General features: G+C 45.5%; 1 protein-coding gene across 2 annotated transcripts in view; it reads right to left on the reverse strand.

Annotated features, from left to right (window-relative positions):
• Positions 1–24,371, reverse strand: part of agap1 (ArfGAP with GTPase domain, ankyrin repeat and PH domain 1) — a 143,846-nt gene that overhangs the window by 33,625 nt on the left and 85,850 nt on the right. For both annotated transcript variants that reach the window (XM_073495520.1, XM_073495519.1), the window contains exons 10-13: positions 12,893–12,997; positions 7,287–7,455; positions 5,935–6,099; positions 3,967–4,128 (exon numbers count right to left, since the gene is read on the reverse strand). In XM_073495520.1, coding sequence (XP_073351621.1) covers positions 3,967–4,128; positions 5,935–6,099; positions 7,287–7,455; positions 12,893–12,997 — 601 coding nt within the window. The remainder of the gene's footprint in view (positions 1–3,966; positions 4,129–5,934; positions 6,100–7,286; positions 7,456–12,892; positions 12,998–24,371) is intronic.

Below are 24,371 nucleotides of genomic sequence, written 5' to 3' on the forward strand. Positions count from 1 at the left end.
CAAAAACTCTTCGCAGCCAGGAATGTGTTCAGGGATCCTGCTGCTACCTGTGTGAGGCCACTTCAAATACCTGAAGCTCTGTGTGTGTGTGTGTGTGTGTGTGTGTGTGTGTGTGTGTGTGTGTGTGTGTGTGTGTGTGTGTGTGTGAAGGTATTTTACAGGTCAACTTTCAAAGCTCCAGGATGAAGGGAGAGTATCAAACGACAGCTAGTTAACAAGAACTGGGGCTGACGTGGAGGCTGTGATCACCTGACACAGGTGTGTGTGTTTCTAACGCAAAGGGATGAAAAGGAGTGCACTTAACTACTATTTCAATTGTTCTATATTATGAATAAATCTATGTAAACATAAATAAAATAATCAGTGAAGGGGTACGTCTTCAAATGTTTAGTTTTGTCCGACCAACTGTGGCAGCAAACATCGAGTTTGCTGCCACATCAAATAACAAGAAAAGTCTCAAATGTTCATATTTTTCTGGACAGAAAAGATTTTTGTTGACAAAAAAGATTAATTGATTATCAAAATACTGAATCTACTAATCTATTTAAAACATGAGATGAGTCAAACTGAGTACGAGCCGAAACACCAACAAGAACACAGGTCTGATTCCAAACACCCAGAAGACCGAGACGAGACTATTAATCAGATAATCGTTCAGTCGATAAAATGTCAAAAATATATATTTTTAATTCCTGCCAACCAACCAACACAGAAACCAACCAACCAACCAACCAACCAACACAGCAACCAACCAACCAACCAACCAACCAACACATCAACCAACCAACACATCAACCAACCAACCAACCAACCAACACACCAACCAACCAACCAACCAACCAACACATCAACCAACACATCAACCAACCAACCAACACATCAACCAACACATCAACCAACCAACCAACACATCAACCAACCAACCAACCAACCAACGCATCAACCAACACATCAACCAACACATCAACCAACCAACACATCAACCAACCAACCAACCAACCAACACATCAACCAACACATCAACCAACCAACCAACACATCAACCAACCAACCAACCAACCAACCAACCAACCAACCAACCAACGCACCAACCAACCAACCAACCAACCAACACACCAACCAACCAACCAACCAACACATCAACCAACCAACCAACACACCAACCAACCAACCAACCAACCAACCAACACATCAACCAACACATCAACCAACCAACCAACACATCAACCAACCAACCAACCAACCAACCAACCAACACATCAACCAACCAACCAACACACCAACCAACCAACCAACCAACCAACACATCAACCAACACATCAACCAACCAACCAACCAACCAACCAACACATCAACCAACCAACCAACGCATCAACCAACGCATCAACCATCAACCAACCAACCAACCAACCAACCAACCAACACATCAACCAACCAACCAATCAACAAATCAACCAACCCACCAACCAACCAACGCACCAACCAACGCATCAACCATCAACCAACCAACCAACCAACCAACCAACCAACCGATAAGGTAAATACAAAATAAAAAAATAGTTCTCAACAACAGGTCAGAATGTATTTCGACCCTACAGAGAGCCTCCATCTTAGTTCAGTGTTTGAAGAATCCAGAACGTGACGTCACGTTGACATTTCAGCAGTGAAGATAACATGAGAGTCATTCAGCCTGACGACTGTGGTGAAGAAGAGGAAGCGACGCTGCTGCCATGAAGCAGACTGAGCTGACTCCAGCGGTGTGTGTGGCGCGGTCCTACCTGGGGGAGCTCGGCCACAGAGGGCGGTTCCCCCTCATGAATTACCCCGAGCCTCGCTCTGACACGGAGATACTTCACCTGCCCGCCCGCCGTGACAGGCGGCGAGCCGGCGGCCGGCCGAGCGCGCTCGGTGCTTAATGGCTAAATTGGGAAGACTGTTACTAATCGCTTATTGAATAATGAAAGTGACACAGCTGATAAAAGATTTCAATACGGTGGATTATTTATAATATTTCACTTAAGCCTCTCCGGCTGACTAATAGGGGGGCGAGTCGGAGCTCAGGGGGAGTGTTTGTAAGAAAATGGTCACGGAGAGGAAGAGGAGGAACTACGATGCTGATGGAGAGTGTGATGAGGTGGAGGGAAGGAGAGTAAGAAGATAACAAATAAGAGAAGGAGAGGAGAGGGAGAAAACTGAGAGGAAGGAAAGTGAACAAAGAGAGGAAAGGAAGAAGATGAGGATGTGGAGGGATGGAAGGAAAAAAGCAGAGAAAAGGAAACAAAATGGTGAGAGGATAAAGAAAAGGAGAAGAATCGAGGAGAACGAAGAAAAATAAAATGAGAAGTAATAAAAGCAGGGAGGGAAGAGAGAAGAGAGGAGGGATGGGTGGAAGAAAGACGACGAGAAGGAAAGGAGGGAAACTGAGCGAAAGAAGAAGAAGAAAGAAAACTGTGGACAGGAAGCAAGAGACAAGAGGACAGAAAATGGACCTAAAAGAGGCTGAAGAAGAAGAAAAAGCAAACAAAGAGAAGCGAAGGAAAGAAAATGAGAGTGGAGGAGGAGAGCTGGAAGCAGGCGAAGCGTCGATCCGTCACTCAGACAGCCACTTGCCTTGTCAGCTGCTTGATGCCTCCGTGATGGAGAGACGAACATTACACATCTGCTGCTGCTGCCACATCTGTTCAACCAGCCAGAGAGAGAGTGTGTGTGTGTGTGAGCGTGTGTGTGTGTGTGTGTGAGTGTGTGTGTGTGTGTTCACCAACGTTCACGACGTTCTGACTCAAACCAAACGTCTCTTCTCTCCAGCTCTGATCCATCTGGTCCACGTGTGTTCAGCAAGTGTTGAACATCACCGAGGTTAGAGGTTCAAATCCCTGAGCAGGACACTGATAACCAGAGGGGGCGGGACTTCGCCTCTCTATATGCCATGAGAAGTGATTCGGCCAATCGGCTGGCTGCGTCACTCGTAGTTTGTTCAGGTAGCGTGGACCTGCGAGTCGATGAGGCTGTGAGAAGCTTAGAAAGAGAAGAAAGAGGACGTCGAGTACAACAACCTCCATGATCTGCCCGACCAGCCGACTGCAGACGCCTTTAAGATGGATCACGACCTAAGATTGTCCAATCGTCCTCTCAAATTAATTAAATAAATCACAACCTTTCAGACCTTCTAAAAACCTTCTACCTTTACGAGGAACATGAACTTCCCGTCTGCTCCCTGCGTCCTAACACCGACACACCTGTCGCGTCGCTCAGACCGAGTTTACTGATGGACACCGCACTCAAACTGTACGTCTCACAGCGGCGACCACGTGGCGAAGGTTATGTTACAAACTGACTCACAGTCACAGCAGAGACAGAAGAAGAAGAAGAAGACAATCACAGGGTGAAGAGATGAAGGGCCGACAGAATGAGATGATGAGGAGATCCGTCCCTCGCAGCAGAGGTCGGGAGTCTCACACGGTCACATGACTGCGTTTCCCAACCCGGGTCCCAGATGAACAGCATCAGGTTTCTTCTCTGGACTCAACCTCTCAGAGGAAAACCTATTACACTTATTCTCAAGTACTTGTATCTATAGATACTTGGAAGTATGTAAATCATCAGACATATTGAGCTATTCAAGTATATAAATACTTAGAAGTACATTTATGTACTGTGTCTATAGTATAGAGTATAGCGTACAAGTACATATATAGACGTTTAAAGTACTTGAAGTACACAAAAGCTCTGAAATATTTGGAAGTCTTTAGATGTGTAAAAGGATGCAAATATATGGATAACTGGCAGGATTTGGAAATATAAGTACATTGAGTACACACTCTAAAGTATATACCAGTAAACCTGAAGGTATTTAAGGTATTTGGATGTATGTGAATAGATTTTCAGCGACTTGTTTCAGGGGGAGGCATTTAGCTGTCGGACCTGGGCGGGGAAAGTGTGAGGCGAGGGGAGGGGAGATGGTGTTACCTTCCGCAGTACCAGAGAGGCCGTCGGCTTTGAAGTTGCTCGTGCTCTTCTTCCTGCGGTGCTTCTTGCGGTTGGCGTGCGGCGACGGCGGCGGCTCCATCTTGGGACTGGTGGTGCTGGAGATGCTGGGACTGGAGCAGACCGAGTCTCCCAGGCCGGTGTCTGCAAGTCAAACAAACATTTATACAACCAGTACGTTTATCAGATCTCTGTGAGACGATCGGCTGAGTTACTGACATCATCACGTCACACGACTGCTCCTGTAGTCCGGCCACAAGGGAAGTATTCCAGTGTGGACATATTAGTACTCATACAGACACTTGTAAGTATGTAGGTGAGTAAACACTGAGACTCTGCTGTGTGTCACCGGACAGCCAACAGGAAGTGCTGCTCTAGTTTCTCAGGGTGGAGGAGATCAGAGTGAGGGATGCAGGGAAAGTGAAGCAGGAGGAAGTCTTGAGGCTCAGGGTGGAGGTGCAGGTGGGGGTGGGGTGACGTGGATGGAGCGCGGCGTGCAGATGGGAAGGCCGTTAATCCACGGCGGTTAATTGCACTCTCGGGGATGGCATCTTGTCAGCAGAGATAAGTTGTCACATTTTCCACTTGAGCTGAGACTAAACGATTGTAAAATAAGTTATGGCCGTCCTTGGGGCTGTCTGCCGTTCGCGGGGACGCGGCGGCCGGCGAGCGCTTGTGTGTATACACGTGTGTGTTTTGTGCACAAGTGTTTCCATCTCCACACACACACACACACACACACACACACACACCGCCCATGTCAGTGCCGCCGCCGCGCTGTGATATTGATGGAAGCTGAATGTTATTTTATTCTGCCGCTAGTCACAGCTGTCAGCGGCCGCCGCGAAGAGTGGAGGGCAGAGAGAGAGAGTCCACTCCCTCTGCTGATAGCCTCGCTCGCCCCACAGCGCCGACCCTACGGACCTGTACCGGATGTGGACCCGAGCAGGACTGGGTATCACTGAGGCTTCATCAGTTCTGATCCTCATTCTGTCGATCCACTGACAGGTGTCATGTTGTCAGGGTGAACAGGACGGTACCTCTGTAACCAGTTTCATCACGACATCATATTATATCTGTATATATCTTATATATGGACCACGAAGCTTTATTTGTTTAAGTCTGACACGATACAGTTTGGGTTTGATTCGATTCAGGGGCCTGCGATGGATATGACACTGAACACAGTCAGCTACAGGAGAAGCTGCCACCACTCTGTTTTCTGAAAATACAACACATGAATGATTTGAAGTAACTTTCAGGACAGTAAAGCTCAGAGACGCTCTGTCGATCTCGTTATGAACCCAAATGTTCAGAATAAATACAGATGACGTGTCAGACTCTTCTGGTGCTCGTGTCATGAAGACACTCTGAGGTTTGATTTGGGCTTCATCAGGAGCTGAAAGTGTCTGATGAGACAAACTGTAACTGACTTGTGTAAACTCTGTGTGTGTGTGTGTGTGTGTGTGTGTGTGTGTGTGTGTGTGTGTGTGTGTGTGTGTGTGTGTGTGTGTGTGTGTGTGTGTGTGTGTGGCCCCTGGGAGTCCACTGAAAGCATTTCACAGCTTTAAACGTTATTTGAGGAGGGCTGGGGGGCACGACGCTGACGACAGAGCTGTCAGTCAAGCTTACTGTCACGGCAACACACACACACACACACACACACACGGCCTGACAGCTGTCAGTCTTAGCATCTCGCTGCGTGTGTGTGTGTGTGTGTGTGAGGTAATACACTTGTAGGGACACACACTCAGTGGCCATTAGCCTGACGAACAGTGGAGCAGCATTAGAGGTTTGGCAGCTGGATCAATGGGAGACAAATGATAGGCTCCCCTGCGGAGCTGCGCACCGAGGACCTATGAACCCAGCAGGCTGCCTACAGCGGAGCTGCGCGTGTGGACCTGGTCTCGTTTTATTCCTGACCCAGGTCACTGTGCTTGTGTCGTTTACCTGTGCTGACTCCGGAGTTGGCGATGACGGTGGCGTCGGTCCACTGGTCGGCGCTGGACACGGAGTAGGAGCGCTGGTGCATCCCCTCCAGACCGCGGCTGTTGAACGACACCAAGCTGACGCCGCTCGCCATCTGAGACACCGACGTGCTCGTGGTCACCGTGCCTGAGACAGGAGGACAGGAGGAGGGTTTACACTCTACTTCTCAGTAACCTCTAGATGTTACAATACAATCTCTAATCAATACGCTGCCAGTTTCATTTCTTAGAAGCTCCTCGTCTTAAAATCTTCATCTGTACCTGAGTAACAACACAATACTTCTCTGAATGTAGTAAAAAGAGGTAAAAGTAGCGTAAACGACAAGATTTGGAAGTACATAAAGTATATACTTGGTAGTATACAAGTAGACACTGTACATATTTACTGCATTTAGAAGTATCGAGTACATACTCGAGTATAAACTAGGTCCGGGAAGTTTAACCTGATGCTAACTAGCCGCATGCTGCTAGCTCTTTCCCCTCACACCTGACAGATGTGGGTTTGGTCCGGTTCCCTTAAAATCAAACCGGTTTCGTAAAAAAAAATTCTGACGAGCAAAACTGGGAAAAAACGGTTACCGTAGCAACAGCGACAGGAAGTTAAGGGGACTAAAAACAGGAAGTGGAACAAACGATCAGGACGTCTGGGATTCATTTGTCTCTCATGTCCGTCAGAATATCTCTTGGACACACGCACACACACACACACACACACACACACACACACACACACACACACACACACACACACACACACACACACACACACACACACACACACACACACACACACACACACACACACACACAGGAACATGAGAGGACCATGAAAGGCAGCTTCTTCCAAGCTGGCTGCTTAAATCAAACCCTTGAGTTGGTAAGAGGCTCGTGCTCCAACAGCCGGGTGAATCATCCCGCCTCCCCCTCCTCCCCCCTCCCCCCCCCTCCCTCCCTCATTCTCTCATTACAGCTCATTTCTTGGTGCTGGCTGAGTGGAGCCAGGACTCTGATTGCATTAATATTCATGACAATAATTAGTACATGGAGTACGGCTCACTGAATATTCATGCTATTAGCTCGGGCCTCCTGGATCCCTGTGTGCTCCCAGTGTGTGTGTGTGTGCGTGTGTGTGAAGCAGAGTGTGTGTTTGATTTAGCCGCCTCATAAGAGCTACTTTTATGTGTGTGTGTGGGGGGGGGGGGGCATGGAGGAGCGCTTGTTTCTCTCCACCTTTTGTTTTACGACGTCTTCCTTCAGGTGGAGAGAAGCGTCCTCCGGGCTGACCTGGTGTTTCTGATTCAAACACAAACGTACCTGGAGTCTGTCCCAGCTGCAGGCTGCTCATGTCCTTCGTCAGCCCGTTGGTTTTGGGACTGGGCACGGCGGCGCAGGTGGAGACGGCGCGAGGCGGCCTCTTGCCCGGCACCTTCACCGTGGTCCTCAGCAGGTCGATCTCCTTACCGTGCACGTTCTGCATGTAGTCCTGAGAGACAGACGGGGGGAGTTTGTTCGGTCTCACATTAATGTAACTTCCTGTTTGTCAGCACGACACGTAGAAACAACACAGCAGCTAAAACCTGAAGATCTGCTGACACCACATGTTTGTGAAACTACAGCAGCTGTTGAACCTTCTTCCATTCAAATGTTCTGATTTTTTATCCACAGAGTGACGTCATAGAAACCAGGAAGTAAAAACAGCCACTGACCAATCAGAGGACAGTCTGCATGATCAGATGTATTTCTCAAAAAGATTTTCTAAAAACTGAATTTCACACACAGATTTAATCGATTATAAAAAATAATCATTTTATCAAAAAACTAAAAAGACGCAGAAATAAATAAAATGTAAATCAGCTGTTTTGAGACAATCTCTGATTAAATCAACGACCTGTTTGTCCTGATGTGTCGTCTTCTACCAAAGATTAAATATTATTGAGGAAACTTGAGGGGACATTTTTGCAAAGTAACACAATTTTGAGAAAGTGTTAAGAAGTTGTTGTTGTTGTTGTTGTTAACTGATTTATTTCAGTGATGAATTTTGTGTTTTTTAAATAAAGATTAAAAAGTAAAGACTCCTGAGTGTGTGGCTCTCTGTGTGGAGAGGGTTTCATCTGGATAACAAAGCAGCTAAATCAGAACAGAAAAAAGCCACACTAATCCCTCAAAGTGGCGATGAAGTGGCGGACCACGCCAGCTCTGATTGGCTCCGCCCGTTCGCTGACACGCCCGAAACTCGACCGGGCGCTGCTGGACGCCTCGGACCGGACGCCCCCCGATGATGAGCTCTCCTCCGGTCCGAACGGGGCGGATCAGAGACGCGAATGAAAAGACGAGTAGAAGTGTTAATGACGGACGAGAGGCGCTTGTTAAATGCACCCCCCCTCTCCTCTGAGCCGGGTGGAGTGTCGGCGGTGACCCGAGAGGAGCAGGGCATTGTGGGAGGTCGGCCTCCTCTTCAACATGAAGGAGACGGGGAGAAACAAAGCTCCCACAACCCGCTGGGCCGGATTAAAACCACTGAGAGACAGCGCTGCTGGACCGCCGTCTCTGTGAGGACCGAACCTTTAAGACAACGACGAGGACATGCTGGACATTTTTATAACGTGAAGACATTTTTTAAAAGCGAGGACAGTGTTAAGAGATAAAGGACATTTTTTATATTAGAAATTGATGTTTTACAGAAAAAGAAAGTCTCTAGAAAGAAACAACATTTTTTGGAAAGGAAGGACGTATTTAGAAAGTGAAGACATCGTTGACAACTTGAAAACATTTTTTGTGAAAGCGACAGTATTTTTAGAAAAACAAGGACTTTCTTCAAAAGCAAAGACGTTTGGAGAAAACGTGGACATTTGTACAAGTGCAGATATTTTTAGAAAGTGCAGATATTTAATGTTGCAGAGTGAAGACTTTTCGGGGGGACATCAGAAGGCGACGGCATTTTTGGAGAAGAAGCAGCCTCACTTTCACAAACCCTTTAGAGACTCGGAGACAGTAAAGAAAGACATTTTCCACAATGATTATCACTTTTGGAAAGGGAGCGTAGCTTTTGATTTACAGACTGAAGACATTTATGGAAACTGGGGACATTTTTTACAGCTAAACTAAACTTGGACATTTTTAAGAGTCAGGATATCAGAATATTTCGAAACCTTCACAAGTCCAGTTGCTTGAACGTGTGAAGAAAAATACTGCAAAGAAAATAAATCTGGTTTGTGAACAGAAATTCTCCCAGTTTATTTTTAACATGTTAACAATCACCTGAACAGCCTCACTGTCACCTCGACAACTAACAGTCCTCACAGAGATGGATCTACTGCAGCGCAACACACACACACACACACACACACACACACACACACACACACACACACACACACACACACACACACACACACACACACACACACACACACACACACACACACACACACACTCTTAGTGTTTCCCGCCTCCCTCTGGCAGCTCGGCTGACAAAAGGCCAATTCAAAGCCAAGTGCTCTCGACGGCGTCTTAACAAGCCACCGGAGAGCCCTCGAGCCAGGGGCCCGCTGGGTAAACCTCCACACACACGCACACACACACACACACACACAGGCACACACACAGGCACACACACAGACACACACACACACACACACACACACACACACACACTCCCCTCCGACAGATTGACCGAGGTAATTGAGTCTCCATTTGCATCGGGGAGCTTTCATCATCGGCCCGATCGTCCACGCCACGCAGAGACGTCCAGGACGGATGTGTGAGTCGACCAAACACACCGACAGCAGGTGGTGTGTGTGTGTGTGTGTGTGTGTGTGTAGATGTGTCCGAATGTGTCAGTTTATGAGTGTAAAAGAAACAAAGTGTGTTTATGGCTGTTTGAATGGCTTTAAGTACAGAGTGTGTATGTAGATGTGTGTGTGTGTACAGAGTGTGTGTGTGTGTGTGTGTGTGTGTGTACAGAGTGTGTGTGTGTGTCAGTATAAATGGATGTGTAAACGGTGGCGTCGGTGTGAAAAATGGCGGCTGAACAGAGCTCTGAATACTGCTGACACGGGGGAAACACAGATCCATAAAGAGCGAGCTCGTCCAGAAACACGATCGATGAGCGAGGAGACGGCGGCAGATAAAGGAGGAGAAGAAGAAGAAGAAACATTAGGGAGGAAGTGATGGAGGTGACGGAGGAGTGAGAGCCGATCGGAGACGCGGCGGAGGAACGAAGCCTGAACGTCACAACGAACGCTCCAGACACAAACAGGAAGTCAGAACACAAACACAGACGATCAGGCACAGCTCGCCAACACCGCTCGTTATTATAGAGTCAGACCTCTTAACCACTTCTTCAGGTTACTAATTGATATTTCTGCTGCGAGCGCTGGCTCGACTACAGCAGAAGCTGCCGTTCACTTGAACAGAACCACATTTACAAGCCGGTCCTTTCTGTGTGGCTCCTTCGGACTGGGCTGACGACGTCCCGGCGCTCAGAACACGAGCTCTCTGAGAGGAGACTAATTGCTCTCTCGCCTTGTTTTGGCCTCGTCTTCGTCACTTCGGAGGAGACTTTTCTTGCCAATTAGGTGGCATCTATTGCCATCCACTTAATTAGCGGCATTAATGTGATTTCTTTGCACATAGTCGGGCAATTAGCGGCGCTGATTGAGTTTCATTCGATTAGCCTCCGCAAACACGCTAATTGACGCCTGAGCTGCAGATGCAACGCGCTCAGGAAACCTGGCTTTTTGGTGCTGGAGGGGGTTTGTGTGTGTGTGTGTGTGTGTGTGTGTGTGTGTGTGTGTGTGTGTGTGTGTGTGTGTGTGTGTGTGTGTGTTTATGTGTTAAGTGATGAGTTTTAACACTAATTTACTGCATCAGCTGCTCTAATCGCTGATGGACGTGTGCAGTTTGGTGAAGTGATTCTCAGGCGTGAGCAGAGGGAATCAAACCGACAACCCACGGCTGCAGGAGTGCCTTGCTCAAACCCGCTGAAGACAAGGACGCTGAGTGTAAACATCAGTCAGACTGTCAGTGGCTGCAGTGACAGACTGTTTGTTGATTAGCTGATAATCACAGATGATGATGTTTCATGCAGGATTATTAATAAATGGAGTTCTGGCGACTTCAAAGTGAAGATTTTCTGGATTTCTTTGTGTTACGTGACAGAAAATTAAAGATTTTCAGCCGTTAGTCGTCAAAACTAATTATTTTCACTACTTTGATTAAACAATACAAATGAACCAGACTGAAAACGATCTTCAGATGAGGAGATGAATGTTTCTTCTCCTGCGTGACCAGTTTGAATTATTACACAACGTTTATAAAGTGAGGACAGTTTTTATTATTTGTACGAAGCAAAGGTCGTTTCTGAAGTGATGACATCGTTGGCGAGTGGAAACCTTTCTGTGAAGCGACTGAGATATTTTTGGTTTAGTGACGACATTTGGAAATATTTGGACATTTATCAAAAATAGAATATTATTAGAAAAAGAAAACACTTTATGAGTAAGATCATTTTTTGACAATATAGATATTATAAAAAACAATATTTTTGAGAGTCAGAATATTTAGATGTTTTTCTTTAAAGTGACACAAAGATAAAATATTACTGGAGACGTGTTTTAAAAGCGAGGACATTTTTTTTTACATAATGTTTTGTGAGGACAAATCTGGGAAAATCTGAAAAATATTACAAGTTAAAATGTTTTGTTCAAAATATTCATATTCATGTTACAATGACATAAAACAGAGAAACAGAAAATAAACACATTTAAGACGGAGAAGGTTAAAAAAGTGAAGATGTTTTTGGAGATTGGGGACAATTTTACAACGTTTTTAGAAGGTAGAGATATTTTATAAAAACGAGAACAGAATGGTTTGGAAAATTGACATTTAAAATATTTTCTTTCAAATATTCAAGTTAGAACGACACAAAACTTAAAAACAGAAAATAAACACATTTAAGGAGGAGAACGTTTTAAATAGTGACGTACAAAAAAGATTTCAGATGAGTTGTGCTGTTGGATCGGAAATCCAAAACCAGAATTATACATTTTACAATGATGTAAAGCAGAAAAAAGCAGATAATTAACACTTTTAAGATGCTATCAGAAGCTAATATTTGTTTTTTTGCATAAGAAACAGACTCAAAACGATCAGTCAACTATCAGGAGGGTTAACGACTGATTCTCTGCTGATAGATTCATCGATTAATTCAATTATTGACATCAAAGAGTCCCAGTGTATTTTCTGGTGAAGTTATTTTTTATATTTAAACCAAAATCTGCATGTTATTCACAAAACGAAACTAATTTTGTTCTCTCAAAACAAAATAATTAATGGTGTTATTGATAAACATTTTTGATGAATGAAAGTGAGTGAAGAACCTGTCGCTCTGACACAAAACACGAGGAGGAAACCTGTCGAACACGACGCCTCGAGCCGACGACAGAGAGAGAGTCAGCACGAGGAGGGACACAAAAAGAGTGTGTGTGTGTGTGTGTGTGTGTGTGTGTGTGTGTGTGTGTGTGTGTGTGTGTGTGTGGTAATAAAGCAGCGTCGGGGCAGGATATTGTGCCAACAGGGCAGAGAGCCGGGGCAATTAGCAGAGACATTACAGCTGATATTCACATCATCAACGCCGACGTGGGCAAACAGATGACGAGTCCTAATTAATACACAAGCCATCAACACTCAGTGTGTGTGTGTGTGTGTGTGTGTGTCGGCCAGACAGTTTCTGGCATCACACACACACTCACAGGAGAGAGATGAAGAGCAGCAGATAGATGGAGGTCAGTGCAGGCTGGCAGAGCACTGGAGTCTAATAAGCAATCAGAGAGGGTTAGTAATGAGTGTGTGTGTGTGTGTGTGTGTGTGTGTGTGTGTGTGTGTGTGTGTGTGTGTGTGTGTGTGTGTGTGTGTCTTACATGCAGGCTGGGGTGGTAGGTGAGCAGTCCGTTGTCACACAGCGTCACGTACTTCTTCTTCCACTCCTTGTTGAGGGATTTACCGCTTCTCTTCAGCAACATGCCCTGCAGAGACAAACCACACCATCAACACGCTGTCGACACATCATGATGGAAAACAATCATATCGTCTACAACGTTAGGGACCTTTTCTTTAGGACAACAGTAAAGAAATGGTCCAACAAAATCAAACATCTTGTAGTTCTGGCGTCTTAAAAGTGAAGAGTTTCTGGGTAAGTTTGTGTAACGTGACAGAAAACAGAAGATTTCCATCCGTCAGTCGGTCAAAACAAACGATGTGAAGGAAGTTTTAGAGATTAAACAATATGAAATGAACACAAGGACATTTTTATTTTATTTTTTCCAAAGCGAGTGTTGAACCTGGATCAACTGTTGTCTGACAGCAGTGCAACATTCAAGGTTCGGTTGTTGACTCTCATCCCCAACTCGTCAGATACTGACGCTCTGGGTCGGTACTCCAGGCAGGTCACCAGCCCAGAGCGTCCACCTCGGCCCAACGGTCCCTTTCAATCCAATCAAGCCTCGTCACATATTTGATAAAATGTATTTAAATCCACCAGATTAAAATATGTTTGGACTCATCAAATCCAACTAACACCAACGAACCAACACACGACCTCTGAAAGATCATTTTAAGAACAAATCTAAGACTCATTTAAGAACAAATCGCAGACAAGTGTTGGTCCGTCCAGTGTGAAGGGATGTGAGGTTGATCTACATGTTGTCAACAGATGATATTCAGTTCAGTGGTAGATTTAAAGGTTAGCGACATCAATAATGTGGAAAAACTGAACTCATTTAGACAAAAACAGATTTAAAAGTGGATAAATGAAATTTAAGACTATTTAAGGACTTTCAAGGCTGAATTTGTGCCTGCTGAGGTCTGACCACAGTCTCAATCTCAGAGATGTTGACAGGTCCACTCCAAACTGGGACAAACATTTCTGTAAGTAACTGGTTTAGTTCAGGAAAGAGACACGAAGCTGGATGACGACGAACTGAACCGTGAAGAACACCCTCAGACCCAGAAAAACAGGGGCGTCCACATACTTTTGGCCACACATTGTACAAAGTGAGTCCTATTTGTGCAACATCTCGATTCTGCTGAGCGACGTTCGGACGCTTCGGAGCGAAGATAACGAGCTCGCAGCCAGAAGACGGATTAAACACGAGTTCATCTCCACAAAACAACATTTTAACATCAGAGATCTGCAGCGGAGCTGAAAGCAGCGAGAGGAGACAAGATGGAGGGAAATCAGCAGTTATTTAATTGTCTGACTCGTTTCTTCTCCCTCTCTCTCTCTCTCCTACGCACATCAGCTGCGGCTGACTGACCGTTTAGGCCGAGCGACCGCCCGCTCGCCCGCCCACACTTCATTTGAGCCGGATTCATTAGGTTAGAGAGGGAGAGAGAGAGAGAGAGAGAGAGAGCAAGAAGGTCAAAGAGAAGGCGAGAGAGAGAGGATGGAAATGGGAGAAAGAGTTGAGATCAAACAGAGGGGGGAGACGTGGGGGGAGAGCGGGGGATAAAACTGTCCGCTGATTAGCAATTACAGCCGCGCTGCCACGCGTGTCACTTCACTGGACCTCTACAACATTAACACTCCGACAGAGGATATTAATAGAGTCCAGCCGTGAAGGGAGGAAGGGGGGGAGTCACAGGCACCACCGAAGAAGACGGAGAAGGGAGGGGGGTGAGATGGACAGGTCGGCTGATGGACAGAAGCCTGCTCTCCGCCGCCCCGACCGCTCAGCTTTCATTAAGGCGGTCGGTGGCGGTGGGACAGAGCGGCGGGCCCCGGGTCAGCCTCGCCGCCGGTGACGGCACATTTGGCGTAATTGGCGGTGACATAACGCCAGGAAGGAAGGCCTCAGACTGACAGAGAGGGGAGGCGAAGGCAGGCAGTGCTGCTGAGCCACGAAACAAATGAGACAAATCTGTCCACGTCCAAAATGTCTTCCTGAAGACGCTCAGAAGTGACAGTGGACCAAACGGGACGACAACAGAACCAGAATCAGGAAAATATTGGATAAAATCTGATACAGACGTTCCTTTATTGTAGCCTGGCTCCAATAAATGATACAGCCTGGCTATCATAATGCAGCCTGGCTTCTATGATAAAGCCTTTTTTCAATAATGAAGCCCTGTTTCAATGATGCAGCCTGGCTTCAATGGTGCAGCCTGGCTTCTATGATGCAGCCTGGCTTCAGTGATACAGCTTAATAACTATCAATAACTGGTAAAAACCATTAAAGAACCTGCTCTGCTTATCTGACGATTTGAAATTGAGTTTTGCAGCCTAGCTTCAGTGACGCAGCCTGGCCTCGATAATGCAGCCAGGCTTCAGCAAACGGTCGTGCCTCTCAGGGATATAAATTAATGCAGCGAGGCGACTTAACTTGGATAACTATGTGCAACATTTTGCTCTGTTTATCATCAGTGACTGATGAAGACCAACAACAAAGAAGCTGCTCTTCTACATCGTGATGAGCTCAGTGATGCTGCAGCGTTTCCACTGATTCCTCTAATTTCAGCTCATGTCAGGAGGAAGCAAAGCAGAACAGTGTGTGTCTGTGTGTGTGTGTGTGTGTGTGTGTGTGTGTGTGTGTGTCGCAGCAACAACAACAGGGGTTCCCCACGGTGCGCTAAACGCGACTTGACGAGCTTCCTGCTGCTCTGAAGTGAAAGCTGCCGGCAGCCGTGCAGCTGTCAGGCCAGCTGATCATCCATTACTGCCTGTTAGTGAGCGAGCGGGCGAGGGAGAGAGAGAGCGGGCGAGAGGCAACATGTTTCCAGGCAGAGAGAGAGAGAGAGAGAGAGAGAGAGACAGAGAGAGAGAGAGAGATACGTGTGTTCACAGTGTCATTAATTAAGCTTTAGGTCAGCTCAGACTCATGGGAGTTGATCAATTTTAATCAATCAAAACAATTTCACAGACAAATTTCCAGAGTTGTAACAGAAGAGAGAAGAGGATCATCACGAGATCTTCACATCTGAGGTTCGATCACACAACTCAACACAGTTTGGCCTCTGAATTAGGAGAAAAGTCCAGACATCCTCTCCAGGAGAAGTTCAGATACTTGTGTATAAACAGACTCTGGTAAAAGTAGAAGTACTGATACAGCTTCTTTACTCCAGTAAAAGTAATCGAGTACAGGCTCTGAAATGTACTCAGAGTATCAGAGTAAAAAGTCTCCCTCTGAAGGACATTTGTGGTCAAAGCTGACTGAAGCTCACGTCATATTAATATAATTCAAAGACTATTAAAGTTAAAGCTCTCTGTCTGTTCACGTCTTCTTACGTCTTTGTCTCGTCTCGCTGTGTCTGCCGTGTGTGATGTGCTCTGATTGGTCGACATCAGTCTTGTGATGTTGGGAAATAACAATAATCCATAATTCACCTCAAATGCATCAAACTAAAGTAACGAGGCTGTTTTGAAGCTGTGAGGAGGAGAAAGTTCAGATGTTTGTGTTCAGATGTAGAGAGGGAAAGTCTCGGAGAGACTCAGGTACAGGACAGATACATGAATATCTACTGATGTACAGTAACGAAGTATTTGTACTTTGTTACTCCCCACCTCTGCAAAGATCGTACAATAACATAGTTTATTATTAAAACTGTAGTTGCAATGTGTTTTCTTGTCGCCTGTGTTGTTGTGCTGTTTATTAAAATAAAGTACATGTTGATCTCAAGTCATTAACAGACCTCAAGATTTGAATTTAACAAAAAAAACATTAAGAACAAAACAGTGAAAAGCAGTTGGACATCAATAAAGGAAGCAAGACTCGCACAGTTGCATCTCCAGTTCAGTTAGACATCAAAATTTAGGTACAATAAGTGTGTATATAAGTAAATAAGACCTCTAGAAACTGAACTGAAGAAGCATCAGAGCTGCGAGTTGGTGGCTTCCTCCTCCTTAAATCGCCACTTTCTGTAACCTACTTTGGTAATGTTTAAATGAAGAATCATCTGAAGAAAGCTTCCAAATGAAAGTGAAAGTAAAGACGAAGCTAAAAGGTCAGTGGGATGTTTGACTGATGCTGAAGTGGACGGTTGATCTCCACCACTGCAGGCCTGGGCTGAACTAAACTGAGGGGTGAGCCAATATTTCTTACACTTTTCCATCCAAACCTGGTATTTGGGGACGGAGACGTCAGCAAATTAATTTTGGCCATCCATCCTGGGGATGACAAGCGATCAGTTTGCTCGAGGGGAAGGCTAATTGAACGCCGCGTCGAAATCCTCCTGATGGGTAATATCTTTCATTATTCACCTCCCCGGGCTTCGTGACACACACACGTCGCCTCTTATTTTACCTTCGGGAGGGGGGGGGGTGGCAGCCATGACAGCTCACAAGGTCTCCACATGGGAAAATAGATGTGGGGAGATAAATACATCCTCAGATATACTCTCTCCTCGCTGTGCCGAGGCACTTCCCCGCCCCGGTGAAGTATTGTAGGGTAGTGCTTAGGAAAAGGTCGCTAGCTTGGGGGGGCGAGGAGATGAAGTCATTTGTTAGGCATCCGAAAACGACCAAGGGCATCACTGAGACTCACAACTGTGGGGTCGTCTTTAAAGAAGAAAGCAAAGAGGCAAAGTTCAAGTGGAAGGAAACAGGAATGTCCAGAGAGGAAGGAGGGACGTAAGAGTCTTCGATTAGATGTAAATGCTCGTTATACGTCCCCTCCAAACACAAAACTCCCCCGGACACACTCTCTCTTCTTTCATACTCAGACACTTCGTCGCCTCGGTGAAGTATTGTGGTGTAGTGCTTAAGAAAAGGTCGCTCGCTCGCTCGAGGGAAGCCGAAAGATGAAGTCATTCGTTAGCATCTGAAAATGTTCGCGGGCATCGTACCTGAGGCTGTCTGATGAAAGACGGCAGCAGTCACATGTCGGACATGTTGGAGGAGGAAAATGTTGGATGGAAGAAGAAACTTTCTGCTTAAAAACAACAAAAAGGCTGTGATCGTGTGAATCCAAGCACCACAACAAAGAAGTCCTCTGATAAAGGGACTTTTTAAGGCCTGCCTTTTGACACAGACTAATCTACTCTCTAATCGCTCAATCAACCCCCTATTTTCCTCAGACAATGGACTCTCCCCAGGCCTCTTGAAGGGAGTGACAGCGGATCTTAGAGGAGATACGGGGGAGGCACTATCTGTGGAAAAGACCCTCCAGAGAACGGGATGATCTCGAGCACTTTTGTTCTTCGACGTCCCCAGAGAGCAGGAGGCTAAATTGGAGGTGTCACCCCCCCGACGACAGCAGAGTGGGGGGTGACGGCCAGTGGGAGGGAAGCCGGACGATGCCTCCTCTATCGCGGCGGCCATCTGATCCGGCCTGAGCAGCGATCGCAGGTCATCCATCATCCTCTCAGACAGAGGAGAAGGTGTTGGGTTGTACTGAGGCAGGTCCGATCACAGGAGACAGGAAAAAGGATATAAAGGTGGAGCTGCGGTTGGTAACGATAAATCATGTTTACGATTTTCAGAAGAATCTGAGATCTTCTGCCCAGCAGCAAAGTGACAGAATGAAAAAAGTTAAAATGGTCGCTGGTTTGAAAATGTCCTGACGTCTTCTGTGACGTGAATAAAAAGCAGCTGGCTCGACTGTCAGTCAGGACACACATCAGATATAATCTTTAACTCGTGACGCCTTAAAATTCTGTAGTTTCGATGGCGACCCGTCATCAGATCACGTTAACGTGATCACATGTCCACACCTGGCGCTTATTCTTTACCAGATTGTGTCTTTTAAAGGATTTTCAGAGACGTGAAAATATTCAGTATTTCACCACAAAAGGCAACAAACCGATAACACCACGTGACCCGTTTAATACCAGGTCTCAGTACCTGTCATTGATTCCAGGTCTATATTTCCATGTCTGAGATGTTGCTGTTTGTTTTTTGTTTTTTGTGTTGTTTTTAGGTACTTGAGTATTTTCATTTTCTGCTACTTTTTACTTCCACAGCACTTTTTTACATTTTGGAGGCAAATGTAGTGCAAAGTTCAGTATTTCCCTCTGAGATGTAATGGAGTAGTGGAGCAGAAGTGTAAAGTTACATAAAATGGAAATACTCGAGTTAAGCACCTTGAATTTGTTCTTTAAGAGTACTTGAATAAATACTACTAGTTACTTTCCACTGATAAGTGATGATAATGTAGTGAAGTGTTTTGTAATCATCTCAGTTACACAACAAACTGTTTCCACTGATGGAATGTAACTAAGTACATTTACTCAAGTACTGGACTTAAATACAGTTTAAAGGTACTTGAACTTATAAAGTACAATATTTCCCCACTGATACTGATTATCGGTCGGCCCATAGTACACAGTATATACATACATGTAAATATGTGTACTTTTGACAGTTAAGTACATTCAACATTACACTGTTTGACTTTTTGACAGATTTTGCTGAAGTGTATTTTTCAGTGTTTTCAGGATTTTATTCCTGAATATTTATATATTTATATATATTTATGAAACTACAGCTGTAGCATGAAGAGCTGGTTGTGATCTGAATGTTTAAAACACTCTTCTGCTATTAAAGCACACATCTAGAGACTGTTCAGCCTCGGAGGAGCTCTGTTCTCCGAGTGTTTCCGAGTTTAAAGCATTAAATCTTTCCATGTGCTTCTCGACCTGATGACAGCCACCACAGGGGGTGACGGAGGAAAAACAAGTTGGCCGCCGGGTGTGAAACACTGACCGGGGTGGAGGTAAACAGTACAGACCAGAACGAAGGGAACAAAACCAGCGGCTGACATCAGATCACACACAGCGGCATCAGTCTCAACGACAAGGTCGGCGTTGATGAGGCAAGGACAGCGAAGGGCAGGCCCAGGGGAGCAGGACGCAGACCAGATCAAATAAAACACCACAGAAGAAGAGGGGGGTTGAAGAGGAGCTGATTTATCTGATAAGAGTTCTGGGTAATTAATTAGAAACTCAATTATCCAAACCTTACTTCAGCAGTCTCAATTCATTAGCGGATAAAAAACCTCGCCCCTCGCTCGACTCTGACGACCACAGAGAGACAGGATGTGAAGGAAACACGACTCCTCTTCCTCTGTGAGACCCTCGGGTCACCGCTGGTCGCTTTTGTCCAGCTTATCATCAGACGAGTGTACGCAACACAACACACACAAACAAACACACAAACACAACAAAGCCACCACAGGGACGCTTCCAGCTCGCTCCGAGCTACGCCCCCGTGCCAAACAAAAACTGTCGCGAGCGCTCCGTGGAGACCGCCGCCGCCACCGCCGCCGAGGCGTAATGAGCACGATCTAAAAATGCTCTTTGATTGACGCCTGTGTTCCTTGTTTTAATTATTTCTCAAACTAAAAAGGGAGAGACATCCCTCCAACACATCCTCGACCCCCCGCCCCCCGAAAAATCTAATTTCCAGGGGTTAGTGTGCATGACAAAAATGTCATCATGGCCAAAATGGCTCCGAGCAGTGACAACCTTTCCCAGGGAAATGATATTTTTCCAATCCGGCGGAAGGCGGATCGTGTCACCCTCGTTAAAGCCTTGATAGCAGGTCTTTAATATTCACCGTCTTAATTAGGGCCGCAGTTAATTTCATTAAATTCTTTGGCTGCTAAATGAAGCAGATTATGAGACATCTTTTATTGCGAAGCGTGAAATTACAGCCTGCCCGCTGCCAATGGCGGGGCGAAACTAATGAATTACAGGGTAAATAACACCCGAATTAACCATCCAATTTAACTCCTTACAAAGCGCCCGGCGCCGAGGGGGGACGAGTAGACTTGTCAAAACCACCCAGCCCCGCGCTCGTCTGCAACCCCGCGAGAGGCAATTACAACCGCGACACTAATCAGCTCCTTACAGGAACAAGACGCCGCCGTCCGAGACTTCTGCCAGAATCAGAGTCTGACTCAGAGACGAGATGTTCGTTTACAGTAGGAGGTCGTCCAGATGGAGGTCAGGGGATCTATTAACTGCTCAGTGGCTGATTTTACACGACACATCAGAGCTGCAGCCGCTTTAAACCTTCTCTCAACAGGAGGCGGCGGATGACCTGTTTCTACGAGGTGTTTAAAGTTGTAGGAAGGACAGAAACAAGGCAGAACTTACTATACGTGTGTCATCTTCACCGCACTCGACTGCAAACCATCAGATAATCACCAAAATAAAAAGAAATGTGGATTTAATAATTGTGTAACTTGGGGCTTCGACTGTAAAGGGTAAGTAGGCGGTGATTACCGAGCAACATGTTTAATATTTCTGTGAAATTATCCCCAAATTACCACAATAATTACAACAGAATGTATTTAAAATGAGCCCAACAAGACTTCATGATAATGTTTGGCTATTTTCCAACAAGCAGTTAATAAACAACAACACATTTCCAGGAAACTGCCAAGTGGTTTCTGCTTAACTTCTACTCTCTGCAGGTCAGTAACTGTACTTTACTAACACCAGGCTAGCTGCTAGCTGCTAATTGTTTTCTGTTAATACATCCACGACTGTTAGCTTGTTAGCTCAGTTAGCCTACAAGGTGAGTGCACAAGAGCTTTGGACCTGGTTAGCATGCTAACGTCAGTAGATATCTCTGCAACACAATACACAGACGTCACACATGTTATTTCTTCACATTCTGTTGATCATTTTAGTTAATTTTTTTACGTTTTAAACTGAAAGTCTCACATATTGCACCTTTAAAACAAGTTACTTCAGTTGTTTAGCAGAATGCTGCAAAAATTCAAAATTCAGCTGGGATTTCTTTAAAGCATTTCCAGGAAACTACTAAATGTTTTCTGCTTGGACGTCTGCAGCTCAGTAAACTGAAGTAACGATCGTCAGTTTCAGCAGATCAGTTAAACTTTTTTACAGTTAGCCACCATGAACTGCTAATTACAGAAACTTCGTGATCAACAATCGAGTGACTCAGTTTGAATTTTGAGCAGATTATTGTGGCGACTGAAATGTTACGTTGACTGCGAATCTTCACCCGACTTTCCATCTGGTTAATTGAATTTTCATTTTTGTGTGAATTGTTCCTTTAAACTTAGAGTCTCCTAATCTTTCTTGTGGATCCTCTGAGCAGGATTTCTTCTTCGCTCGCTGACAGTGGAGCATCACCTCCTCTGAGTCGGCCTTGAGCGAGACGCTCAGCACCCAAATTGCTCCAGTGGAGCAGCTCAGCGGTCACCAGTAAGAGCCTGTTTGTGCTGGGCAGCTCCCAGTGAACCAGCCGCGCGCTCAGCCAACCTTCACCGGGTAAATAAAGGTTTAGAAGGAATAAAAAACCCTCTGTGGTGCGCCTGCGGTCCCAGCGGCTCGGCTGCTGTGTCGGAGGAAATTAATTTGTTAGATTGTTGGTTTTCAAAGCGCCTCGGTCAGCCGCTTGACAGAGACACGAGCGAGCCTCTCCCTCTCTCTCCGGTAATTAGCGGCTAATTAGCGGCGTGGAGCAGATGTCGGAGGAGCCCTGCGCCGTCAACAGCCTCTGTAAACAAAGCTGGACGCATCCGCTCACTTCAAGAGAGGAGAAGAAGAGGAGAGAAGCGACCAATCAGCTGCCGGTACAGCCAGCGTTTCCTCTGTGGGCTCGTGCGTCTTCGCAGGAGGCTCCAGCTTCCACGCCACATGTGTTTCCTGCTTTACAGCCTCGTGCAGGTTGTCGTCCCTCAGAGAGTTCATTATAATGATCAAGTTGAGATTTGACTCTTTAAAGGGACATTTCACCAAATTCGACTGCTGCAGTGATCACTTAATATTTAAGACTTTTTATAAACTGTTTGAGCAAATACAAATTTGTATTTCTAAGATTTGAAGATGGTGGTCATGTGTCATCTGACAGTTGATGGAGCCAACAAAAACAAAAGTGTTTAAAAAAATGTCTTCTGCTAAATGTTTCCAGGACCTGATGCCGATTCATTGTTTTGTATCAGCTAACGATTTAATCTGTTTTATTTGTGTATTTTTTGGCCATTATTGCAGTTTATACGTCTTCAAACAAGGCTCTCTTTAATTAATTTGTGACTTAATTTGTTCTATAAACGAATCAGAAATACTTTATTTATTCCTGAGGAGGAAACAGGAGCATGTTGCAGTCGATCCTTCTGAATCAAGACAAGAAAATATGAAATGGAGAAAAGGTAACAAGAAGTAACGAAAGAGTATTTAATGTAATATAAAAATAAAATGTGACGACAAATCACTCTCTCTGTACGCTGCAGCTCAAAGATTATCCCAAATGTTTTGTTTTCCAAGAAAAGTCAAATGATTTTTTAAATACAGAGAAAATATACTAATATATATATAATATATATCTAGATTAAGCTGACGAAATGTGTCAATCAATCAATCTTTATTTGCACAGCGTCAGTTCACACCTTGAGCAGGTCCAGATCACACTCCTTGATTCATGTATTCACAGAGAGCACTGAGCCTTTAACAGGACCAAACCTGGAGCAGAACCGGTCTCAGTAGTGGGCCACCAGCGTATACACAGGCCCGGGAAAGTGACAGAACACAGGTGATGGGATGGTGTAATCAGGATACAAATACATGTAACTGTCTTACGATGAAGTTACAGTAGCGAGGGTGTAATTAGATTACAGACACATGAAGGAGTCTGTGGTCCGTCAGAAAAAACTGAACTGAGTTCATTGAAAAAATGCACAGATTGTAATATTGTGACGTGACGCACGGCGAGTGATCGTCGACTGCACAGGTGGAATATAATTCAGAATAAATGATTATCGCTGCTCAAAGCTTCTCCTGTTGTTCTGCATCTTAAACTACATTAAATGTATTGTGTGTTTTTCTCAGATTCACTGAGAGAGAAACTGTCGGTTCCTCGCTGACGAAGGCGATGATGAAGCCGTCGAGAGGCGACGTGACACTTCTGACCTCGTCCCGCCCACACACACCTGAACACACTGATTCTGGTCCTGTGTGGACCCGTGTTCGTGTCACGCTGTTTGTCTGCGTGCGGACGCTCTTCTGTACGTCGTCCGCGTGTTTGTGTGGAGTTTTATCGGCTAATTGCCTCAGAGTGGAAGTCCGCCCCGTTCTCATTACAGCCGGCTGAGTCCGCCGTGTCCTGGCCTCCGTGTGTGTGTGTGTGTGTGTGTGTGTGAGTGTGAGTGTGAGTGTGAGTGTGAGTGTGTGTGTGTGTGTGTGTGGTTTTAATGAGCGCTGGACTCTCTTAACGAAGGCGTTCCCCTTTAACAAAAGGCGAACTGAACTGCCGTCACCTCGAGTGGTTGAGAGTCGCGCTGAGAGTCGCTCTAATGAGATCTGGACCGGCGAACAAGTGGCTTAAACACCCAAACACACAGGTACGACACACACACACACACACATCCACAGGTACGACACACACACACACACATCCACAGGTAATAGGTAGTAGAAGAAGAAGAAGAAGGAGTT

The sequence above is a fragment of the Pagrus major genome, chromosome 24 (genome assembly GCF_040436345.1).
Source record: "Pagrus major chromosome 24, Pma_NU_1.0".
NCBI lineage: Eukaryota > Metazoa > Chordata > Actinopteri > Spariformes > Sparidae > Pagrus > Pagrus major.